Consider the following 25136-nt stretch of genomic DNA (forward strand, 5'->3'; position numbering starts at 1 on the left):
GGATGAACTTGTTCCTTCTTCCTGTTCCTTCGTTCGGATCTTTCCTTCTTCTAATAAATTTCCCATTGAGGGCAGTTCTTGATGTGAAGATCAGTCTTCCCACACGTATAGCAGCCCTTATTGGTCATTTTTTCAGGAACCCTTGCTTTGTTGTAATTTCCACCTCTTGAAGAACCTTTTCTTCTCATAAGGTATTTCTTGAAATCCTTGGTGATCATAGCCATTTCATCTTCCTCCAGATCAGCACCTTCAGTGATTCTGAGTGCCATACTCCTTTTCTTCTTAGGCACATCCATCTTCATGGTCTGCCTTCTAAGTTTATAAGCAGTGAGATTTCCAATTAGCTCATCCAACCTAAGAGTTGCAACGTTCTTAGTTTCCTGAATTGCAGTGATTTTTCTTTCCCAAGAAACTGGTAGAACCCTAGTCAGAATCTTCTCAACTTTGTCTTCTTCAAGAAGAGTCCTTCTAAGAGACTTCAGTTCATTAGTCAATGTGGTGAACCTTGTATACATCTCTTGGATAGTCTCTCCTTCCTTCATAGAGAAATTCTCATATTGAGAATATAGTAAAGTATCTCTGGACCTCTTCACCTGAGCAGTTCCTTCATGAGCCACTTGTAAGGTGTCCCAAATCTCCTTAGCAGTAGTACAACTTTGAATTCTGTTATACTCGTCTGGACCAAGTACACACACAAGCCATTTATTGGCCTTAGCATTCTTCTCCCATTTCCTTAAGTCGTCAGCAGTGTAGTCAGCTCTTGTTTTTGGGACCTCTTCTCCTTCGGCATTTATCTTCATGGTAGCCAATGGACCATCTGTGATAATGTCACATAGTTCATAGTCTTCTCCTATGATGTGGTCTCTCATTCTGGTTTTCCACCAGGAGTAGTACTGGCCATTGACGAGTGGTGGCCTGGATTGCCCTTCCCAGTTTTCAGGTGGTACACTCATCTTGATCTTCTCCTAAGTTGTTAGCCTATTCAAGGATAGCCTGCTCTGTTACCAATTGATGTTTTATACGTCAATACCACACAAGAGGGGGGTGATTTGTGTGGTGTCTAATTTTTTGCGTGCACAGATTATAGAAGGACCTGGTTCTTCTATGTGTTCCAATTACTACTGTTGCGGAATAATAAGTACAGAAAATAAATAACACAGAGATTTTTACGTGAAAAACACTTGGCTCAAAAGGTAAAAAAAACATGACCTACTTCCCAGTAGGATTTTCCCAAAACTCTTTACTAAATCAGTGAGCCAAAATAGCATTTATAAATACTCTTTTGTAAACCTAGGATTACCTCTAACCCTTTGTAGCAAACTAGCCTCTAGCTATTTGCGACAAACTTCAAGTTAACTCTAACTTGAAAATACAAAGTACCTATTACAGACGCTTCTAGATTAAGCTAAAAAAGGTACAAGTTAAAACCACCTACTATAAATAACTAGACTAAAAGACAACAGTTGGAACTGGTTTTTCTAGCTGGTTCAAGTAGCGTCAGATTCGCACACTCAAATATCACTCAAACTGCTTGCAAAAGTGCCTCGCTGTTTGTCTCTCAATTCTTGCTTAACTTCTGGTTTTGTGCGTCACTATACAATAAGAACATTCTGCAATATATAGGAGTTAGTAGATAAAGAATTAACTAGAATCCTAATGCTACTCTTCCTTGGTGGAAGAGTTCTAGTTAAACTCAACTCCTAAATCCTTCCTTATCTTAGATACTGTTCTTACTGAATAAGGAGTCCTTCTCCTTATTATTTTTGTAATCTTTTCGATCAGGAGATATCTCATTCTACCAGAATACGCTTATCTCCTGCATGTGCACCTCACGTGCCTTGACTCTGCCGGTGTCTATGTCTGCCAGTGATGGACTTGGTTCATATCTGAGTTCTTTTGTCAATCTTCAAAACTATTCTCTTTCTTGGGCCAACATTAATGTTTGGAGGAGTTCATAAAACTCAATTAACTTTGTTCTTTTTCTTTGTTTTCTGTAAAGGCCTGGGCCGGATGTGTTCCTTAAGATATCTTAGTGTGAAATTAGTGCCTGTTGAATGTTTTTAGGAAAGTGTATTTGAAGTTTGAATCTAAAGAATAGTTTTCAGAATATTGGGATGACAATGTGATTATCATTTTTCAGTTATTAGGATTCCTACTAAATAAACAAGTTCTTTTACTTTATTCTGATTTTGTTAGCTAGCTGTTTAGAAAGAAAGGTTAAGAAATAACACCTGCTGAAAGTTCTGTTACTGAAGAAATTAAGTAGCAAGCTAGATCAAAATCTTAGTTTTGTTAATTTATATAACCTCAAATATTTTATTGTTTATGAAAAGTAGATGATCGTTGTTCCAAATATCAGTTCAGTTTAACTAACTACGCCATGCCAATCGGCAGGTTATTGTGAATAGTGCATAAGGAGTTGAAATTCTAGGAACCAATTGCACTATTAAATAAAAAAACTGGCACAGAATACACAATTTTTAGGTGCAATAGAGATTATTTTTTAGTCAAATTCATTCAACTACCAACAGATTAAGTATTACCCTTTTGACTGCGTACTGATGACTGAGTAAACATACAGGTTTAAACCTTATAGAAGTGTTGGTTAGAACTAAGTTAAGACTAAATATGCTCAAATGACTTATTTTTGTATTCTTCACCTCATCTCTGGCAAATGTATGATTCTAAAAGCAGTTCTAATAGCGGTTTTGATAATTCAATCTTTTGTGTGTGTTTTTTCTCCACATCGTTCACAATTGTTTTGTAGATGTGAACCTGCTTATATTCAGGTAATGGAATTAATCCAATCATTTTGTTCTCATCCTCACCTTTAAATTGTTTCTCACCCCTCGCACTGATCAGTGCATAAGATAGGCTTCCAGTTCATAGCTGAATTGTCTTACTGACAGCAAAACTAAGGCAGGCGACATGCTATAACCTGTTAAAATACACTGATAGTAAATTTTACACTGCCAGTGCGTATAAGTTTAATCCTTCATGATATTTGGTCCATAGGTGTATCCTAGTTGAAATTGGAGTGTTAGGTGTTTCCAGGGTTAGCAATATTCAGATTTAATTTCCCTGGAAATATGGCAGCTAATCTGAGTATTCTAACTCAAAGTATGAGTGTTCCATTCTATTTGCTCTACCCTGCTCTAGGTGAAGTAGCAATGAAATATAATGTTATGACTTCGACTATCAGAAAATTCAAACAGGCTAAAATCCATCAAACGAGTAGCTGAATGATTGGCTTTGAGAGGCAACTTCTAAAATGTCTGGAAATCAGTTGGTATTGGTCCATTTCCCGTCATTGTTGTTCTGCTAGTTTTAAGGTGTTACTCCTACTTTGTGACAGAATCAACATTTTGCTGTCCTTCTATAACTAATTCAATTTTTTAAGAGGACTAATATTCTGAATCGGAGGGAGTAGTATTTGCTTATGGGTGAAAGGAGGGTAATTTAAGTGATAGAATTAAAATAGTTTGGGAGCAATACATGGTATTTATGTGATTTGCATGTAATATGTACATTATTACTGTCATTTCGATTCAAGAAAACCATTATTTCCTCTACCTAATTAAGAATAATTAAGTTTCATGCATGATACTCCTTTAGGTTGACTTGCACATGCACAAATCAAGTCAACAGAAAACTACAGAGAGTAAACCAAATTGGAATTTGTCTTGTTAGAGACTAAGGACTAAAGAAGAGAAAAAACAGAAACATCAACTTTGTTCAGACTTAAAAATGTCTGAAATAAGAAAAAATGGTGATGCTGTCTTGAATTTTTGAAAAAATCAGCAACTCCTTGCTTTTGGTTGCTTATTCCTTGTCTTTTGCTTCATATTTCTTTGCGAGTGCCGGGCAAGATTATCTGTCACCCCCTGATTCTATTTATATAAAGGCAGCCTATCATTAAATTTCATTACTACACTTCATATTATTGCCTCACTATGAAAATAGCACTCTTGCTACAACGTTTTTTCATCACCACACTAGTGGTATTTCTGATCAGTATTAATATTTCTGGAGTATATGGCCAATGTTCGGGGGATCAAAAATCCTTGTTGCTTAAACTCAAGAATAGCCTTACCTTCGATTCTTCTTTGTCAACCAAACTAGTCAGGTGGGATCAAAACGCGGACTGTTGCCAGTGGCCAGGTGTAAGTTGTGATCAGGAAGGTCATGTGCTTGTTCTGGAAGTGGATGATGAAACAATTTCTTCTGGATTTGAGAACTCAGCCAGTCTATTTGATCTTAAGTATCTTGAAAAGCTGAATTTGGCTTATAATTACTTGTACTCTATTCAAATACCAACAGAAATTTATAAGCTCACAAACTTGACGTACCTGAATTTGTCATATGCTGGTTTTGTTGGGCAGATTCCAATGGAATTGTCAAGATTGACAAAGTTAGTGTTCCTTGACCTTTCTAGCATCAAGTTAAAGCTTGACAGCCCAGATCTGAAAACATTGGTTGGAAACCTATCAAATCTTAGAGAACTTTATCTTAACGGCGTGAACATTTCATTGAAGGGGAGTGATTGGTGCTCGGCTTTATCTTCATCTCTCCCTCAGTTAACAGTGTTAAGCATGATAGGTTGTGACATTTCAGGACCTCTTGATCCCGCCCTTGTAAATCTTCGTTTCCTTGAAATCATTCATCTCGATTATAACATGTTATCCACTGTCGTTCCAGAATTTCTAGCAAATTTTACAAAATTGACAACTCTCAGTCTTAGTAAGTGCAACTTGCGAGGTGTATTTCCAAGTAAAATCTTTCAAATACCAACTTTACAGGAGCTTGATTTATATGATAATGAAAACCTCACTGGCATTTTACCTGAATTTCCGAGGGATGGTTTATTAAGGGATGTAGACCTTAGCTACACGAGTTTCACCGGTTCACTTCCAGATTCAATTTTTAACCTCACAACCTTGACCAGGATTGACATACGTGCATGCAATTTTAGTGGACATATTCCATTAACAGTGGAAAATCTCACAAACCTATCTTATTTAGACTTGTCATTCAACAGTTTTACTGGTTTAATCCCACTGTTTCATAAGGCAAAGAAGCTATATTACATTGACCTTTCTCATAACAATCTAACAGGTCCACTTTCTTTTGCTCATTTTGAAGGCCTTTTAGACCTTGGTTATCTAAAGTTAGAAAAGAATTCCATCAGTGGGACAGTACCATCATTTCTCCTTTCCCTCCCTTCATTGCAGGTACTTCAACTTCAGAATAATCACTTCAGTGGAGAACTCCATGAATTTGTGAATGCATCCTCTTCTATTCTGGAAACACTTGATTTGAGCAATAACCATCTAAATGGATCGATCCCTCGGTCTATCTTCAAACTCAAAAGGCTTTCAGAACTAATACTTTTGTCCAACTCGTTTGGCGGGAGCATTAGTATCGAAATGATCAAGGGGCTTCCTAGATTAACCGTGCTTGATCTTTCTTACAACAACTTGAGAATTGATGTACAAGACAGTAATTCGACATCCTTTCCCTTTCCCCAATTGAGAGTACTTAGATTGGCCTTTTGCAAGTTGCAGAAGTTTCCGGATCTTAAAAACCAGTCGAGGATGTCAGAATTAGACCTTTCAGTCAACAACATTCAAGGGGAAATACCAAGGTGGATTTGGAGAGTAGGAAATGAAGATCTGTTTCATTTGAATCTTTCTTACAATCTCTTGGATTCTCTTGAAAAACCTTACCCCATATCTACCACTCTTAAGATCATTGACTTGCATTCCAACAGAATCAAAGGAGATCCCCCCGTCCTCTCTACTTCTCTTGTCTACTTTTCACTTGCCAATAATAGATTTACCGGATCAATACCCTTTACCATATGCAATCTTGATCAGCTTTTAATCCTCGATATGTCAAACAACGCCTTAAACAACAAAATACCTCCATGTCTATTCCAAAAAGTTGACTATTTCAAGGTACTGAATCTAGGTAGAAACAATCTAAGTGGAAGTATTCCTGATACATTTCCATTGAGTTGCAGTTTGCAAATTTTAGACCTCAGCAGCAATAATTTAGAAGGAAAAGTTCCGAGATCCTTGGAAAGATGTGCATTTTTGAAGGTTTTGGACGTTGGAAAGAACAAGATTCGAGATACATTCCCATGCATGTTGTCGAAATTACCCAGTTTGCATGTCTTAGTTTTAAGGTCGAATAAATTCAATGGGAATCTCCAGTGTCCTATAGCGAATCAAACCTGGTCAAGGCTTCAAATTGTAGATATTTCTTCCAATAATTTCAGGGGAGCTCTGATACCACAATACTTCTCGAACTGGGAAGGCATGATGCAGAGTAGCAATCCAAAGCCCGAGCACGAGTACTTGAATGTTGAACATTTGAGCATATATTATCAAGCCAGAGTTACTTTAACTCTCAAAGGTTGGGAGATGGAAATTGTGAATATTCTTGAAGTTTTTACATCCATTGATTTCTCTAACAATAACCTTCAAGGAGAAATACCAGATGTATTGGGTGATCTCAAATCGCTTTACCTTCTTAACTTATCATACAATGCTTTGATGGGAAGAATACCAAAGGCCCTTGGAAAGTTGGCTCAACTTGGATCCTTAGATCTTTCAGTTAACCAGTTAAGTGGGAGAATTCCAGATGAGCTTGTAGGTCTCACATTCCTTTCTTTCTTGAACCTATCTTTTAATCAACTTTCTGGTAGGATTCCAAGAGGCAACCAACTTCAGACGTTCTCAGCAGATTCCTTTGAAGGGAACACGGGGTTGTGTGATTTTCCTTTAAAGAAAACATGTAGTGACACCAAAGTGAATGGATTGTCACGACCTAGCAGCCATTCTGAACATGAAATTGATGAGAAGTACATAAGTTTTGCCTTGGGATCATTTGCGTGTTTTGGCATCGTAACCTGGCTTCTTTTGTATAGCCAAAGATACAATGAGCTCGTTGACGGACTTCTCTTCAGAATTTTTGGTCAGCACAACAAGAGTGGCAGGATTACAAACCAAAGGAGGTCAAGATAAGTATAACTATAAAAGCTTTGAAGTTTGATCTTTTACATTCTGTTTGAAGGAGTTTATAATACTTTGTTCATATTGTTTTTGCTTTGTTTTCTGTATGGGGAAGGGGTTGTTTTCTTGAATTTCCTCCACGTAGACATAGTGCCTACTGAGGAATGGGTGTTTGAATTTAGAATTTAAGGAATAATTTTCAGAGGATTGTGATGACGACGTGTTTATCATTTTTCAGCTACTTGGCTTCTGTAAAACAAATTAGCTCTTTTACTTTATTCTGATTTTGCTAGCTAGCTGGTTAAATAGAAAGGTTAACCAATAACACTTTCTTAAAGTTTTGTTATTGAAGAAATGAAGTACCAAAGCTACTCAGATCAAAGTCTCAGAACTTCGGCCCCTTCTAAATGTGATGATTGAGAATTTAGGAGGAAAAAAAAGGAATGATAATAATAGCTAAGGCCTAAGGGAATGGGAATATTACAGAACCGCAAATCATGAAATATCCTATAAAAAGGAATAGTGTACAAACTGAGGGGATTTCAAGGATATTTACAGGATATCTTGCACTCACTTTTACTCACAACCAGATGCCTTCTCTAAAATTCCACTAATTTCCATATGCACCTTATAAAATATAAAATATACAAATCTAATCCTGTAATGCGTAAACCATTAGACGTATGTGTCTCAGGGCGCCAAATGAAATGCCAATGAAGAAATGTATGAACTTAAGTCTTGAAGTCCTTGTCAATCGATGTAACATGTTAATTATAAATTAATTGTTACTCCTCGCGCTCCATTGACAAAACCAGTTGGTATTGTTTCTTGTGGAGAATCTGAGCCATGCCAACCATGTCTTGTGGGATCATATTTCTCGCCATCGCCCCAAAGGGCATAGGCTTCTTCTCCATGTACCGCGTCGTCCCCAATCATTAGCTGCTCATCTGACATTCTTAACGGGATGAACAACCTTATTGCGAGCAGTATTATTGTGGTTGCAACTATGTTCCAACCAATGATAAAGAGAGCTGCAACTATTTGCTTAAGGAAAAGCATTCCACCATTTCCACCATAAAATGCACCCCTTGTGTTGCTCACTGGAAGAATAATACTACAAAGAGTTGGTTCTGCTAGAAGCCCAGTTAATAGACCGCCTAAAAGTCCTGCTACAGCGTGTGTGTGAAACACAGCCAGTGTATCATCCACCTGTTGTTATACAACAACGAAATTATCAACACAGATACACAATCTGCTACACTTGCTGCGTAAAAGAATTTGTATACTATCATGTTATGATTTAAAAAATAACTATTTGGTAATCGTCTATAACAAGTGGGATTAGCAACTAGTAAAATAAGACGGTCAGCAACCGTTTAAGATACACTAATTGGGTAAAATTTCTTTATATTGTACTGTGTAAAAGCTAAATCCTATTTCACATGTGTCTGCCCATAAAACTTTATCATTAAACTATGACTAATTAACATGCTTTTTTACTTGATTTATCATTTAAACATGATAAATTAATATGATTTGACCTAAATATCGGGTGTGAACAAATATCTTCCAATGGTTACAATAGACTTAAAGTATTGGATCAGCAAGTAAACGGAGTGGGGTATGATGGGTGTTGTTATACTATAGATTTTGCTTGTGTACCTAATAAAATAAAATAAAAAGTTGTTCATAGAGGCTGAGTTAGGATTTTTAGTTTATGAATTTTAAATAATAATACTTATTAGGTTCTAAATAGATTATTTATCCATATTGAATAAACTTCTTTACACAAATAAAGTATATGAGCTAAAGCTATTGGTTCTGCCTAGTCAAGGCTGACTCCGCCTTGTTCACACGTGAAGTACTTAATAGTGCTGACCTACTTTTCTCCTTCATTCGAGTATGACATGGTAAGAGTCGTAGGGACAGGGGAAAGTTGGATATAGCAACTTATTTTGACATAAGACTATTCAATTTCAACAACCATATATGAATACAATTACCAACTCTAAGTCAAGTCTTTATTTTATTTTTTTCTAGGACAAGTCATTAGAATGAAATATTAAAGTCTTTATTATATTTTTTTTCTAGGATAAGTCTTTAGAATGGAATACTAAAGTACAATATATAGTACCTTCTGTAGAAAAGCAGACTTTTTGTGGAGGATCATCATGGAAAACCATGGAATGCTACCTGAAAGCATTCCCATTACTATGGCTGCCCAAGCTTGTACCACTCCTACATCAACAAGCAATAATAAGAACATATTATAATAGCTTAGTTATGTTTTTATCAGGATATCAATTAATCTAATCATAGAGATATAGCTTTAATTACCTGACATTATGGGCTGTAAATATCATTTATATTGTTAGTGTTGGAAAATTGTTATTGGGTCGGGTCCACCCATAAGATGTGCTAATTAGCTTGTTAACCCATTAGCTAATGCTCCTTCTAAAATCCTAGTACGAGCATATATAAGCACAACTATGGGTGTTGAAAATGGACGTTTTTCACTAGACTAAAGACGGCTAAGATTAGATATTCTTTGTATTCATCGAAGAGATTGTTAGGTTGTGGAAACAAGAGATTTCATTTGTCTTGTGATGATTCCCAGCAACCAGTAATTCGTGTCGTGGTTGCTACAGACGATCCGCTTCCGCCAGGAGAAATCCGTGAGTCTCCTGACTAGTGTTTACGAGCTAAATACGGCCAGTTAGTATATAGAACTTGAACTCAGCCTTTTTTTTAGCATCATAAAGAATTGAAATTACCTGCTCCAGGAGTTACACAGGCAAGGCCAGTCATCATTCCTTGAACAGCTCCAATGACCGATGGTTTGCCGAAGTAAAAAACATCAAGGGTTGTCCAAACAAGAAGACTAGTAGCTGCTGAAATATTTGTGTTTAAAACAGCCAAAGGAGCAGTTACATTTGCAGCATTAGGTGCTCCTCCATTGAAACCTGACCAACCCATCCAAAGTAGCCCTGCTCCTGCAAGCATAAGCAACACATTGTTTGGTGGAAACCTTTCCCTATCACTCTTCAATCTTGGCCCAACCTGAGATCAATATCCAATTGAGTAAGATAACTAAAAGAAGATTAAGAAAGAACAATAACAAACAAACAACAACAACAACAACAAATTCAGTGATTTTTCACGGTGGGTTCTGGGAAGGGTAAGATATGCACAATCTTACCTCTACTTTGGAAGGGAAGAGATACTGTTTTCGATTGGCACTCGGTTGGAAAAAGGATGAAAAAGAGTAATGGCAAAAAAGAACAATAACACTAATTGGTAAATTTTGGAACTTCAAAAGTCTATAAGACTCTATTCTTCCACATATATAAATGTTGGAGGAACATATATAGGAAACAAGAATAAGAGGAGGAGTCGATTTCGAGTTGAACATAATCAATTACTTTCAGTTCGAACCATGTATACTTATATACAATTTTTTTTAAAAGTGGATGGAGCATGAGATCAACATGCTGAACTGAAGCATTTTCGGAGATATATATATATATATATATATATATATATATATATATATATATATATGTAAAAAGTCACTAAAATTCCAAAAAATAACAAATTTTGAACATATTATTATCAAAATGTAATGAGTTTAATTAGTAGTAGAACCTAAAGTCAAACTCATCAAATTTAAATTCTGAATCAAGCTCTAAATCATACCCACTCCTAATAAACTGATCACTCTAACTAGGAAAAAATTTGACTTCAAATTTTGGATCTGACTCGGTCAATCATGTGTCATAACATAGTAAAACAGAGTTATATAGAAGGAATCAAGGAAAGAAAAGACAGAAAAAAATATGGTATTAGAAGGCTGTAATACCCAATAAGCAGCAGTGAATCCAGAAATTCCAGCAGAGAGATGAATAACATAGCCACCAGAATAATCAATAACACCCCAGTGATAAAGAAAACCACCACCCCAAAGGCTAAAAGCTCCAACCGTATAACAAAAAATAAGCCAAAGAGGAACAAAAGCCATCCAAGCTTTAATATTCATACGACCAAGAACAGAACCAGCTAATAAAATCATCGTAATTGCAGCAAAAGTGAAATGAAAATAAACATGTGCAGCCATAGGATAAAAAGGTTCAAGCATAGGAGATTCAATATTCCCATTGGTATAATAGTGTGTTGTCTCAGGTACTCTTGCACGTCCGATTAAGTACTTTTGGCCTAAAGCTGGAGCCCCTTTTGCCCAAAAGGGTAAAAGCTTATCGCCAAAGGCGATACGATAGCCAACTAAAACCCAACAGATGAGAACTGCTGCAAAAGCGTAAAGAGCCATGAAAGCAGAGTTAACTGCCCATTTTTTCTTTACTATGCTAGCGTAGAGGATGACGAGTCCGGGCATACTTTGAAGGCCGACGAGGGTCGCGGCGGTCATTTGCCATGCGTTGTCGCCTTTGTTTAGCCATGGCGGTACTGCAGGTAAGTCTGTTTGATATGCTCCTGGTATGGACATGGCTTTTGTTTCAGAGAGGCCTCAATAATTCTTCATCAAATTATGTCTTTTCTTCTGTTTTATATCAATGTGTTGTTAAGTGGAGAAACTAGAGTTGACTAATAGCCAGATTTCTTTCAAAGGCCAAAAATTTTTATTTTTTTTTTAATGTTTTAATATTTGGCCAAACTTTTGGAAAAAAAAAAAAAAGAAGAGGTTTTGAATAGAAGCAGAAACAGTTTTAGAGAAGCGGAAAAAAGTAATAGCTTCTTTCAAAAGCACTTTCGAGAAAAATACACTTAGAAATACTTTTTAAAGGATTTGTCAAACATTAATTGATGCTCAAAAGTGTTTTTCAAATTAATTAGTCAAACACAAACTGTTTCTCACTTATGAGAAAAAAGTTTTTGAGAAAAAATATTTCTCAAAATAAATTGATTTTAGAAATTTGGCCAAACATGCTCTTAATTTTGGACACTAGTTGTTTATAAGTTTTTAATCACCAGGTTAATTACATTGTTTTACAATAACATATACTCTTAATTTATGTGGTATATTCTTTTCGGTTCATGCTCAAAAAAAGGATATATTTTTATATTTAAATTAATTTTACCTTAAACTTTCAATTTTATACTTAACGAGGTTATTTTATAACTACATAAATATCTATTGTTTGTTTCATACTATAAAGTTTCAAAAAAAAAAATCTTTCTTACACATAAATAGAAACGGGGGAGTACTAATTTCTTACATCAAGTCGATATATACGATAATCTGAAAAATAGTAAACAAACTTTTTGACCTATTAAACGTATAAAATATTTTAAACTATTAGTGTATATAATTCCAATTCTTTAGGACGTAAACAAAATGGTAGGTAAGTTACTAGAGTAAGTACAAAATTTGGTGCGAAAGTGTGAGGACGTAGTCGTTTGACCCACGAGCAAACCCCGAATATAATTGAAGTTCTATACAATAATAGCGTATAAATTTCTTACATTATTATCAAATTAAGTTGGCTAAAGTTACCATATTTCTCTTCAAAGCAATTCAATATGGTAACTTGCAATAAAATAACAGCTTGTTTTAGCAAGTTAGGCTGCATATATAAATAATAGATGAAAAATTGTTTACATTGTCGGTGCATATGAGAATATAGAAAAGTTCTAGGTAAGTAATAGAATAAGTAGAGGCGGAGCAGAATTTTAACCTTATGAGTTCTGCATTTTAGGATCACAATTTCAAGTATTAATGACTGGGTTCTAGATTTAATATTTATACATATTTTATAAATTCAAGACACCAAATATACTGTTTGAGCAAAAATTATTGGGTTCAGCCGAACCCGTAAGCCGGCTTGTGCCTCCGCCCCTGAGAATAAGTAGGCGTTTTGGACATAAAAATTATAATTTTTGAAGGAAAAAACGTAGTATTTGAAGTTAAATTGAAAATTAGTATTTAAAATATAAAATTATATTTGGACATACATTTCACTTGAAAAAATATTGTATTTTGTGAGTGAGAAAAAAAACCTTTTCTGAAAATTTTAATTTTTCAAAAAAATTTTAAAACTTATAAAATTTTATGGACAAACACATTTTCTTTAAAAAAATATATATATATATATATATATATATATATATATATATATATATATATATATATATGCACAAACGGGGCTTAAGTATAGAAATTGGTGAGAAAGAGTGATGAAGTAGTGGTGGACCCTCACTGGTACGCAGACAGGTGTGGAATCGGAAGAATGAAAGTGATGAGGAAGCTTCAATTTGAGAAGTCAAATTTTGTACATTTGCTTTGACTATTCTTTTAAGGAACATTCCAACTAGTTATCCTTTGCCAACGATTGAGTAATCGATACTGACTTGCGTAAACTTTTCTCAGTTTGAAATAATAATAATTCTTGCTTTCTAATTATATAATTATATAATCATTAAAATAGAGCATTAGATAGGGAAAACATGAGGCCATACGATTATCTTTTATTTTGAGACAACAGAAAAAGAGAAAAGTTATTATCGTACTACTTCCGTTTTTGAACCTATTTTTTTTTTTTTTGTCTGTTCCAAAAAGAATGATCTCTTTCTAAATTTGAAAATAATTTTGCTTAAACTTACAATTCTACCCTTAATGAGAAGTTTTTATAACCACACAAATATTCTAGGTCCTTTTTGAATTGTTTAGTACCATAAATTCTAAAAAAATTATTTTTTTTTAAACTACGTGCTCAATCAAACAGATTCACATAAATTGAAATAAATTGGAACAGAGAGAGTAAAAAAAATAAAAGTGGTATGTGACTTTGATAGAATATAGTACTCAATATGTTTGAAAAGTTTTCTTCTTCAGTTTTACTTTGCTTTTTATATGCATTTAATTTTCTCCACATTAGGTACCTAGTCCTCTTTAATTTAATATCTTAGTGTAAATTTTGTAAATTATAAATTTTGAGCCGACATAATCAGATAAGAGGCGTATCTAAGCACGACATGTATATTATTGTGCTCGACTCATTTTCACAAATATAGGACTAAACAAATCACCTAAATGTAGCTGGTCTTCTCTTCTAGCTTCTTCTCTTCTAGGTGTTGGTAATTAATGAATAATCAAAACGACAAATAATGACTATTGAATGGTTTGATTGGAGTGGGGATGATCATTGAATGGTTTGTGATTCGAGGTGCTGTATGTTTTGGTGGTACGTATTGTTTGATTGGTTGTTAATAAAATTATTGGAATGGTCTCGATATATAATATTCTTCTGAATTTTCCATGTCAACTAAAAAAGCTAATTAAACTTAAAACAAATTGTAATGTAACACTAAACCTAAAATCTAAAATCTAAAACCTAAAATCACTGCAAAAGAAATAAACATTTAACTTACTTAAACCGTAAAATAACATTTATTTGTGAATAGTTTGTATTTAATCGTGCTGATGGATATTTTGGTGTTGCGTTATTTGATTGGTAGATTATAGAATTTTCGAGTGAGATTTTTTCCTTACTATACAATATTTGAAACTTATTTATTAAAATTGTCCTAATTTTGTATATTACCCATCCTAAACAAGGATTACTCACAAATTATATACAATCCATTATTAGTGACTTAAATTAGGAGATTCTTTGCTTGGAAAAAAGCATAACTGGAGGGAATAATGGTGTTAACCACGTGTCACGACCCCAATTTCCCTCCGTAGGATGTCATGATGGCACCTAGTCTCTAATACTAGGTAAGCCTATCAATGCGGAATAATAATAAATATCTGAAATAAATAAACTACAATTCAAACAATTTCAACTCCCAAAACCCGGTAGAAATAAATCACAAGTTTCTAAGTATTTATTCTCAATGTCTCTATATGTCAAGGTCTAAAAAAAATATAAGGAAGCAACATAAAATGATAGAAGGGGACTCCAGAGTCTGCGGACGCTGGCAGATATACCTCGAAGTCTCTGTGCGCAGGTAACTCACTGACGTCTAGGCTGGTAAAATATACATGGATCTGCACAAAAAGATGTGCAGAAGCGTAGTATGAGTACACCACAGCGGTACCTACTAAGTGCCAAGCCTAACCTCAGTAGAGTAGTGACGAGATCAGGTGAGGCCCTACTGGAATATAATAATGGCATGGTAAAATGTTTATCAATGTAGTAAAATAGAATGACATTGGAAATGAATCAAATAGTATGTCATATTTAATGACACCAAATAATTACAAATAATATCTCGTGGAATCAAAACAGAATTTCCTTCAACTTTATGAAAATCACAACAATTAATCGAAAGGAACTATGGCCATAAATCAATATCAACAAGGGCACTACCGAGGTACCGCCTCGTAGTCCCAAATTATAAATAATTTCACAATATCTCATTTTCTTATATCACCGCGAGAGCCTTCACAATTTATTTAAAGAAAATATTTTTTCCGAAATAGCATCCCGTGTTTTAGCCACCCTTATCACACCGCATGACTTCTAGTAGTCACCCCTACTAGCCACGCGTATCAAGCCACCCTTATCTCACCGCATGCGTTTCAATACCCAGACCTTATACTACTGCATGCGTATCAATATCACAATATATCACAATTTGCACCTCAAGTGCCCAATTCAAGAATAAATAATCCAGAAAAATAATATTTTAAATTTTTAATACGTTGCTTCAATATAAAATTTAAAAATGTCAAATACTTCATATTAATAATATTTAATTTAAAGAAAATCAACCTTCAAATAATGCACAGTATAAAAGAAACCAAGTTTCAATTAAACAGGTAAAACAATTAGCAGAAAAAAGGCAAACAAATTAAAAATATATATCACATATCAATGATGAAGAATATAACAAGATAAAATAATTTAATAAATGCGCAACAATGATCTACACAATTTAAAAATATAATCTGTCATATTTAGCCCGTGTACACACTCGTCACCTCGTGTACACCACTTTCAACATATTTCAATAATCACATTAATATCAATTATAGGGGAAATTTCTCCCACACAAGGTTAGACAAGTCACTTACCTCGACTTGCTCCAATTTAGTCAAGTATTATGCTTTTTTCTCGATTTTTCGACTCTGATCGACTCGTATTTAGTCATAATTAATTCGATACAGTTTATAGAATTAATTCTATAAGAAAATACTACATTTTTCATTTAAAAATCTGAAATTAATTCAAAAATGGCCAGTGGGGCCCACATCTCGGAATCCGGCGAAAGTTACGAAATATGAACGTCCATTCAACCACAAGTCTAACCATACCAAAATGACTAAATTCCAATAACGATTCGACCCTCACATCCACAAATCTATCCAAGAGGGTTTTCAAATTTTTTCAACTTAAATCACCAATTAAATGTTAAAAACAGTGATGGATTCGGGTAATCTAACCAAGATTGAGTTAAGAACACTTACCCCAATTTTTTTCCTTGAAGATATATCAAAAAGCGCATCTGCTCAAGCTCCAAGTTGTTAAAAATGGCGAATGGGACAAATCCCCCCTGTTTTTATAACTTACGGATCTGACCAGGCTGACCTCGATCGTGGGGTCCGATCCTGGACCTCGATCATGGGAGTCCGATCATGGGGAGTCCGATTAAGGGGAGTCCGATCATGGTCCTCGATCATGGACCTCGGTCATGGCCTTCGATCATAGCTTCGATTATAGCCCTCGACCCTGGGGCTCGATCACAGCCATCAATCCTGGCTATCGATCATGGCTTCGATCTTTATGGCCTTCGATCACTGACCTTGGTCATAACTCTCGATCCTGGGCCTTCGATCATGGCTCTCGAGCCTGCCATCGATCATGGATCTCGAGCCTGCCTTTGATCCTCAGGTAGTTCGATTTTGACAGCATTTCCAACAGAAAATTGCAGCAGCTTTTTGCAGCAGCTGTTTAAGTACCGTTTTTGATCCGTTAACCATCCGAAACTCACCTGAGGCCCTCGAGACCTCAACCCAATACACCAGCAAGTCCTAAAATATCATACGAACTTATTTGAAACCTAAAATCACATCAAAAACGCTAAAATCACGAATCACACATAGATTCAAGCCTAATGAACTTTGAAACTTTCAATTTCTACAAACAACACCGGAACCTATCAAATCCAGTCCAATTGACCTCAAATTTTGCACGCAATTCATAAATGACAAAACAGAACTATAAAAAATTTTAGAATCGAATTTCGACCCCAATATCAAAAAGTCAACTCTCCGGTCAAACTTCCAAACTTTAAATTCCCATTTTAGCCATTTCAAGCCTAATTTCACTACGGACTTTCAAATAAAATTTTGATCACGCTCTTCAGTCCAAAATCACCATACGGAGCTGTTGGAATCATCAAAATTCTATTCCGGGGTCGTTTGCACATAATTCGATATCCGGTCACCATTTGAACTTAAACTTTAAATTTTTCATCAAAATTCCATATCTCGGGCTAGGGACCTCGGAATTTGATTCCGGGCATACGCCCAAGTCGCAATTCACGATATGGACCTACCAGAACTGTCAAAATACTGATACGAGTCCGTTTGCTCAAAGTATTAAACAAAGTCAACTCAGTTGTGTTTTAAACATCTAATTCATATTTTAATCAATTTTTTACCTGAAAATTTTTCGAAAAATTTTACGGGCTGCGCACGCAAGTCGAGTAATGGTAAATAGTTCTTAGATCACATAATTAATTATTAAATTTAAAGATGACATTTTGGGTCATCACGCCACGTTTGAGTAACTGATGGTGGCAATAACAGCTCCCGTTTTAGTTTCTTCCTAAGCTTTATGTTTCCTGAACCCGTTGGAGTAGTCATCTCAAAGAAATTTTCACTTCTAGGCCCTTATTCAGACATAAATAGTAAGCAGCAAATTTAGCCCAATCTGTAATTGAAATTACAACAAATAATACGAATAAATCAACTCCATGATAATGAAGCACAAGAGTATTATAATTAACAATAAGAACAAATTCAACTTTATAATTATGTAGCACAGAAGTATTGAAATTAATATAGAGAAACTGCACTAATAAAGCCAATTACCAAATAAAATGACACTGACACAAAACAACCCCTGAACCCTATAACATTTGCACAATATATTCTAATAAAGATACTAAAAGTCGAAAAATAGCAAAATGAAGAGGAAATCGTACATAACCTTATTCCTGGTGTTAACCACCAAGCCAATGAAAACCTACAATTACATATTGGACAATTCAACCTCTAGTGAAGCAGAGTCTCTATATGGAAGAATTGCCCCCAAAACTTATGGGGATCGAGTTTATAGGAGCAAGCCTCCCAAGAAAATTCAGAAGAAGGAACGAAAATATCCATTTGTCTCTGAGCCCACTGAGAAGAGACGGAGGATTCATGAAAAAAGTGTTCTTACTTTGGAAACAAAGGAAGGATGGGGAGTTTACCAACCAAAAACAAAGGGAACTAGGACTGTTTATAAAACCATGCTTTCTATAATTCAGTATCTTTTGTGTGGAGGACAACCCTTCAACATTGTGATTGCGGCAGCTGATGAGATCTTAATTGTGCTAAAGAATGAGAAGTAGTATTAACTTCAACAACCTTGACAAGAAAAAGCTGCAAATTGAGAAGCGGTTGAATACATTATACTCTTCTCTCTCTTTGTCATAATTACCTATTTTAAGAAAAGAATAATGCATGGTACAACATCATATAAATTAAAAATAAATTTCATACAAATTTAATACAAAATTTAAAATATCTACAACAACATACATAATAAAAATAAGTTTCATATAACTAATTATGCAATATGCAACTTATCTACAACTTTTATACATCCTTCTTACCCAGTTGAATACAACTACAATATCATATAATTTAAATATAATTTTCATGCAAACTTTATACAATATGTCTTTTGTATATTTTGTATCTGATTTGTATATATTTTGTATGTGGTGTGTGCTTCTTCCTCTCTAAAATTCCAATCAAAACTTACTCTCTTAATACAATTTTGATACATATCAATAAATTTATGTAAAAATATAGTATTGATAATATAAATACAAATTTTATACAACGATTCATACATTATACAACTATTTTTTAACTTTCATACAACATTTAAATATATATATATATATATATATATATATATATATATATATATATATAATTTACATACAATTATAATTATAATATATAACTGTAACAGAATACAATTTACATACAATTATAATATAATTTACTACAATTTCGTAAGAATATTGTATGTCACGTGTTCTTCTTCTTCTTCTTCTTCTTCTTCTTCTTCTTCTTCTTCTTCTTCGAGTTTCAATCTGAAATTCAACCAAAATCAAGTCTAATCTTCACCAAATACCCTCAAAATTGAGGTATAAACTCCAAACAATAATTTTAATTATTTGCAATAACACCCAATCCAAACAAATAATAATTTTTCGAAAACCCAAATTCGATTTTAAAGCTTCAAAGCTTTTTAATGGCTGTCAATGGTGGAGAGTCAAACACCTTCAAAATTTATTGATTGGCAATTTCAATTTGAACACCAATTGTGCACACATGAAAGGAAATTGATAAGTTAAAACTCTATAGTAAAACGATTGAAATCCATTGATGAATTCTATTAAAAATATATACAACATGAAAGGATAAAAAGTAGAGAACATTAGAGGAAGAAAAATTGGGAAAATAACAGAGAATGAGAGATAGAGAGAGACGGAGAGAGAGCGTATGAGAGAGAGACGGAGAGAGAGAGCGCAGGAGAAAGAGAGAACAAGGATGAGAAATAACCGAATCCTTATTCAATTCCTAATTTAAAGGGATACTCATTTAAAACTAATTTGTATATAATTGGTAAATTATATATGGTCATGTAATTAAACAAAACTTGATTAGGGAGGGTAATAAAGTTTCATATGTAGCATAGGAAGGTAAAAATTCCTTTTTGAATTCTCCGGTCCGGATACAAAAAAAAAGTGGTTTTTGGCATGGTATGACAACGTACTCACATAATTAGCAGAAAAAAACCCTACTTTTAAATATTAGCACCAAGTAGCAAATAAATGTATATCACAATAAAAAGGTATATACCACACTTTATTTTTATTTCTTTGTGTATATCAAAATGTATATAAAATTTTATTTTCATTCTTTGTTTATCTAAAATATAAAATTATAAATATTGTTGTTTAAAATTTATTGTTGTCTCTATATCAATGTATATATATCACATAAAAATAATTATATTATTTATATACCGCAGTGTATAACACATCGAATATGTGTATACCAAAATGGATATCACAAGTTTGTTTTCCTTCCTTGTGTATATCAAGAATTTATTTTTCTTCTTTGTATATCAAAAAATTATTTACTCTCACAACTTGCTCTAAATATGTTATATCAAAAATTTATTTTCCTTCTTAGATCACGAACAAAATTGAAGTAAGTTTATTCGGAATGAATTTCGCCCTCTTAAAATTAAATTGAACGATTTAACCTTATAGTACCAATTCCAATAATGTATATCATGATATATAATATAATATACACATAGGTATACATGGTGATATACATAGATGTACACCATCTCAAACACATATATTTGTTTTCCCACAATTAAAAAAAGAGGAAAAAAAATTGGAATCCGCTTCTTGAAAAAGAAAGAGAAGAAGAGGAAATGTCTTGGAGTGAGCCTATTTTCATATATAATTCACGTCATAATATCATTATTAAGGTCATTGACTGAAAAGCCCCAGTAAAGTAGTCTTGTATTTTTTGAACTTGAGCCTAAAGAAATTCTCTTTCCTGATTATGTGTATTTCTTCGTTTAAGGATCTGATGGTGTATTCAACAAGCTTTTCGATGGAATGTATTTTAGTAATTTGAATTGCTGAGTGATTCGTTTGAAAGCAATGAGTTGGTTGATGGGGTTGTACAACTTTAAGAAGAATACGGGAAGAGAAAAGAAGAAAATATTGAAAAAGAAATATGGGAAAAGTGAAGAAGATATACGGGGAGAGAGAATAAATAAGGAACTAGGGTTTTTAAGGATTTGGCTATGTAATTCTAATTTTTTGGTGCTGCCTTTGCCAAACATAAAAGAAGGCTAAAAAATTATCAATTCTCTTGATGCGTTGTCATACTATGCCATTTTTTCAAAGAAACGTGGCCAGCCCACAAGATATGGCGAAGCTGTTTTGGGCCTACAGCTGAAGCAGCCCAGTGAAGCAGCCCATTAGAATTAGTCCAAACCTCCAAGTCAATATTTAGGGAAAATAACACTGTTCAGCAGTTCTCGAAATATAGCCGAAAAATATACAATATATATATATATATATATATATATATATATATATATATATATATATATATATATATATATATATATATATAAATTTTATATACTTTTGCAGCTACCGAATATAAAATAGTAATCTTTGCCCTAATATTTATATAGAGGTTAACATCCTGCGTCTAATTTTGTAGCAAGAAAAAATGATATTGTATCTTATTATTTCAGTTATAGTATCGTGGTAAAATTTGGTTTTTGCAGTTCATTATAAATGATATTTTAGTTATATGACCATTTAAATAGAAGATCATTAAAAAGTAACATAATTTTTTAATCAATAAAAGAAAAATATATGAGATTTTTGTAGGATTATTTTTTTTAATATTTTATACGGGACTTGTAATGAGGTAGATATTTTTAGATGCAGTCAAACTTCTCTATAACAATTATCCTCTATTACAACATTTCATTATAACGGTCAAGTTTTATTTGGAATTATTTTTTCCCGTTATGTTATAATGTACGTTTATATAACAATACTTTACTGTAGCAGTCAAAAAATATCAGAATAAATGGGGCTGTTATAGAAAGGTTTGATGTTGCTACCGTGTGTACATAAATTTGTTTAGAAACATCAGTTTCCTCTTCTCTGTCTTGTTTTCTTTCTCGACATCCAAGCTTCAGATTTGATATTTCATTATATATATATTTCCCGCATTTGTCTGATACCTTAGTACCATATACAGCAGTAGAAATCATATTGCTTTGACGTACCTTATCATGGCCCAATTCTATGGTGACATTGACCTCCTTTTAGTCCTTTTCCTAAATTTTAATTAATGAAACCACTTTCACGTACTTTCTTCTTCTTCTTTTATATTTATTTTATTTCAGACTATATTCTTTCTGAAAATCCTCCAAGTTGCGTCAAAATCAGATGAGTTGTTATTTCAAGAAAATGGAAAACTCATGATAAACCATCCCACTGCATGACAAGCCAAGAAACTAGAACATTATAATAACCTCACCATCTCTAGAGCTGCACTTATATTTTATCTCTAATGAGTACCAAGAAATAATAATTACTAGGTACACCAAATAAATTCTTCATAATTATTGAGCTAGCCCGTTTGGATTAGCCGAATAAGAAGCTTGTTGGAGCTGATTTATTATAATAAGCAGTTACGTATTTAAATAAGAGTGACGAAGCTGAAATGTCTTCCTTTCAAGAAACACCATCCATAGCTCCAGATGGATTTTCAGGGAAGGATGATAGGCTGCTATTTTCTGGAAATCATAGTTTTGCTCTTCATGGCCAAATTATGTTGCTCGTACTTGTATTGCTCTTTACCATTTTTCTATTGTCTATGATTTTATTGCTGTGTATGAAGCATTTACATCTCAATTGTACTGCCAAATCCAACATGAATCCACCGGAGGAGGTCGTTCCATCGACATATCCACCAACGTTTTCCCATGTCAAGTAAGCCCTTGTATCGCCCTAATAGCCTATTTGGCCAATCTTCTAAAATCAACTTATTTTGAAAAAGGATTTTTCTCAAAAGCGTTTTTTTTTAGAATTATTTTTAGTGAGAAGCAGGTTGTATTTAGGTAATTAATTCGAAAAGCACTTCTGAACAACAATTAGTGTTTGACCAAGCTTCTTAGTGTTTTATTCTCAAAGTGCTTTTGGGAAGATCAACTGCTCTACTTCTCTAAAACTGCTTCTACTTCTACTCAAAAGTATTTTTTTTCTTCTAAATGCTTGGCCAAACACTTCAATTTTAAAAGAAAAACAAAATACTTTTTTAGAAGTTTGGCTAAACAGACTATAAGTGAGATTGATAGTGCACGTACCAGGTGTGGAACTCATATTTTCTTGTAATAGTTTTCAAATATGATCTGTTTTATGCCTATGAGCCCCCATAGAGCCTTTGATTAAACTTCGCTAAAAATCTGATTGTTGAAAATATATATTTAAGTCGTTCCTAGGTCTTCTCGAAATGACTCCATATTCTAGAGTATTGTTTTAAGGCATACTAAGGCTGAGTTATTTTCTTTGTCGTGTAAATAAATTTGAGGCTGTTCCTAATCTTTCCGGGAAACTGATTTACTCTCAGTCTGTAATTTTGTTAATTAGCCTAGTGGACAAGAACTTGCGTCGGTGTGTGGCTCCTAAGTCCTATCACTCAAAATGGGGAATAAATTTGAGGCTATCAATAATGTTCTGTACTATATTTGAGAATATAATTTATTAAGGCTTCAAAGCTATGTCGTTTAGATTAAGGTCATTAAAATTTTTTTCTAGCATATATGCTGTTATATTTGCTCAGTTAATACATCAATTTGTGATCGACTAGGTGCATCAACCATCTTATTCTCTCTTTTTTATCCTTTTTTGTTTTTGGCTTTGTTTGTTCATTATTAAGTCGGACGGCAATAAAAAGTAATTCTGTAGGATTCTTACGAGGAATTTTACTATGTCTCTCACATGCCAAGTCAAGAAAAGTAACTGTCGTCATGCCCATTTTGCCGATCTTAATTACAAAATGTCATTAAATTATATTATAGCTTTAATTTTGTATTTATTTTTCTGTGCTTATGTATACATAATCCGAACATGGAGTAGTGTTTTAGCGAGCCCGCGCCACTCCTATAAATTCGCTATTTTCCGACTACCAAAATAGTCGGAAAGTAATCGGAAAAGTACCTATTTCAACTACTTTCCGACTGATTTACAGTAGTCGAAAAATGGTATGTCGGAAAGTTTGTTCCGCCAAAAATTCAAAAAGGGAGCTATTTTCTGATTACAGTAGTCGGAAACTTAATAAAATAATTATTTATTTTAAAAAAATATTTTCCGACTACTGTAGTCGGAATATTATATAAATAATAATAATTTATTATTCATATTTATTTTATTTTTCGACCCCGGAATTTTGAATTTTGTGAAAATTTTCAATGAGGTTTTCGACCACTGTAGTCGAAAAATCATAAATTCTGGACATATTTTCCGACTACATTAGTCAGAAATCTGAGTTGATTTTTAGCAGAATACTGCCATTTTATTAGCATACTACAACAATAAACAACTAATACAACCAATTCCACCAACCAATTCTAACTTCAACCAACTAATTCCAACTTCAACCAACCAATTCAACTCCCATAATATCAAAACTAAAATATTAATTAAAATCTAAATATTCAATATCAAGTCTAAGTAGCTAATACACATCGACTCTAATATAATAAAGTCTAAACATGTATACCACAACATCTAAACTTACAAATAAAGTCTAAACATCCAAGAACATTAATCAACCAAAACACGCTACTAGACATCAGATTCAGTCTCTTCTATCATCATAAGAGTGGGACATGTGCTTTTTCATGAATATTTTCACTCTAGCAATGTGAACTTCGGTTGTTTCATACCGCTCCGACAACTACGTTTGGTGAAATGCATTGAGCCTTCATACAGAGGATGACTAGCTTCCTCTAGTTGTACATAAAAGCGCTTAGCCTCATCATTTGGTTCAGATTGAGCCCCTGGGAACATCTCAAAAGCATCTCTCATCATTTCATTGAGTCGAGAATTTTCAAAATTATTCTCTGCTATTTTTACTACCCTCACCACCAAATATGAGAAAATAATACAAATTGAGATATTCTTCTATAGGTTCCCATTTTGAAAAATTGTAATACCTTCAAAATTTTAACTATGAATGACTCTATAAATTTAAAATTTCACAATAAAAGTTAGGTTGATTACATAAATTCTCTCACACTAGCATTCTCTGTTAATTAC

General features: G+C 33.6%; 3 protein-coding genes across 3 annotated transcripts; 1 reads left to right on the forward strand and 2 right to left on the reverse strand.

The window, feature by feature from the left end:
- Positions 1 to 50: 50 nt before the first annotated feature.
- LOC138904585 (uncharacterized) lies at positions 51 to 953 on the reverse strand. The gene has a single exon (XM_070193092.1). It carries the CDS (start codon positions 951 to 953, stop codon positions 51 to 53), a length of 903 nt encoding a protein of 300 aa, XP_070049193.1.
- A 3000-nt stretch (positions 954 to 3953) lies between these two features.
- On the forward strand, positions 3954 to 7162 carry LOC104113016 (receptor-like protein 7). Its single transcript, XM_009623086.4, has one exon. The coding sequence runs from the start codon at positions 3954 to 3956 to the stop codon at positions 7026 to 7028; it is 3075 nt and encodes a 1024-aa protein (XP_009621381.1). The 3' UTR covers positions 7029 to 7162.
- Positions 7163 to 7494: 332 nt separating this feature from the next.
- On the reverse strand, positions 7495 to 11565 carry LOC104113015 (ammonium transporter 2). The gene is made up of 4 exons (XM_009623084.4): positions 10876 to 11565; positions 9791 to 10076; positions 9151 to 9254; positions 7495 to 8225 (listed from the first exon to the last, which is right to left on the reverse strand). The coding sequence occupies exons 1-4, from the start codon at positions 11515 to 11517 to the stop codon at positions 7788 to 7790; spliced, it is 1470 nt and encodes a 489-aa protein (XP_009621379.1). The 5' UTR covers positions 11518 to 11565; the 3' UTR covers positions 7495 to 7787.
- Positions 11566 to 25136: the final 13571 nt, after the last annotated feature.

The sequence above is a fragment of the Nicotiana tomentosiformis genome, chromosome 2 (genome assembly GCF_000390325.3).
Source record: "Nicotiana tomentosiformis chromosome 2, ASM39032v3, whole genome shotgun sequence".
In the NCBI taxonomy this organism is placed as follows: Eukaryota; Viridiplantae; Streptophyta; class Magnoliopsida; order Solanales; family Solanaceae; genus Nicotiana; species Nicotiana tomentosiformis.

Excerpts from the sequence above, each read along its gene's own strand:
- LOC104113016 (XM_009623086.4), top strand. The coding sequence starts at position 3,954 with ATGAAAATAGCACTCTTGCTACAACGTTTTTTCATCACCACACTAGTG.
- LOC104113015 (XM_009623084.4), bottom strand. The coding sequence starts at position 11,517 with ATGTCCATACCAGGAGCATATCAAACAGACTTACCTGCAGTACCGCCA. Across the intron at positions 10,077-10,875 it reads GATTCACTGCTGCTTATTGG|GTTGGGCCAAGATTGAAGAG; the intron begins GTATTACAGCCT and ends TATTGATCTCAG. Across the intron at positions 8,226-9,150 it reads AGTCTGCTTTTCTACAGAAG|GTGGATGATACACTGGCTGT; the intron begins GTACTATATATT and ends GTATAACAACAG.
- LOC138904585 (XM_070193092.1), bottom strand. The coding sequence starts at position 953 with ATGAGTGTACCACCTGAAAACTGGGAAGGGCAATCCAGGCCACCACTC.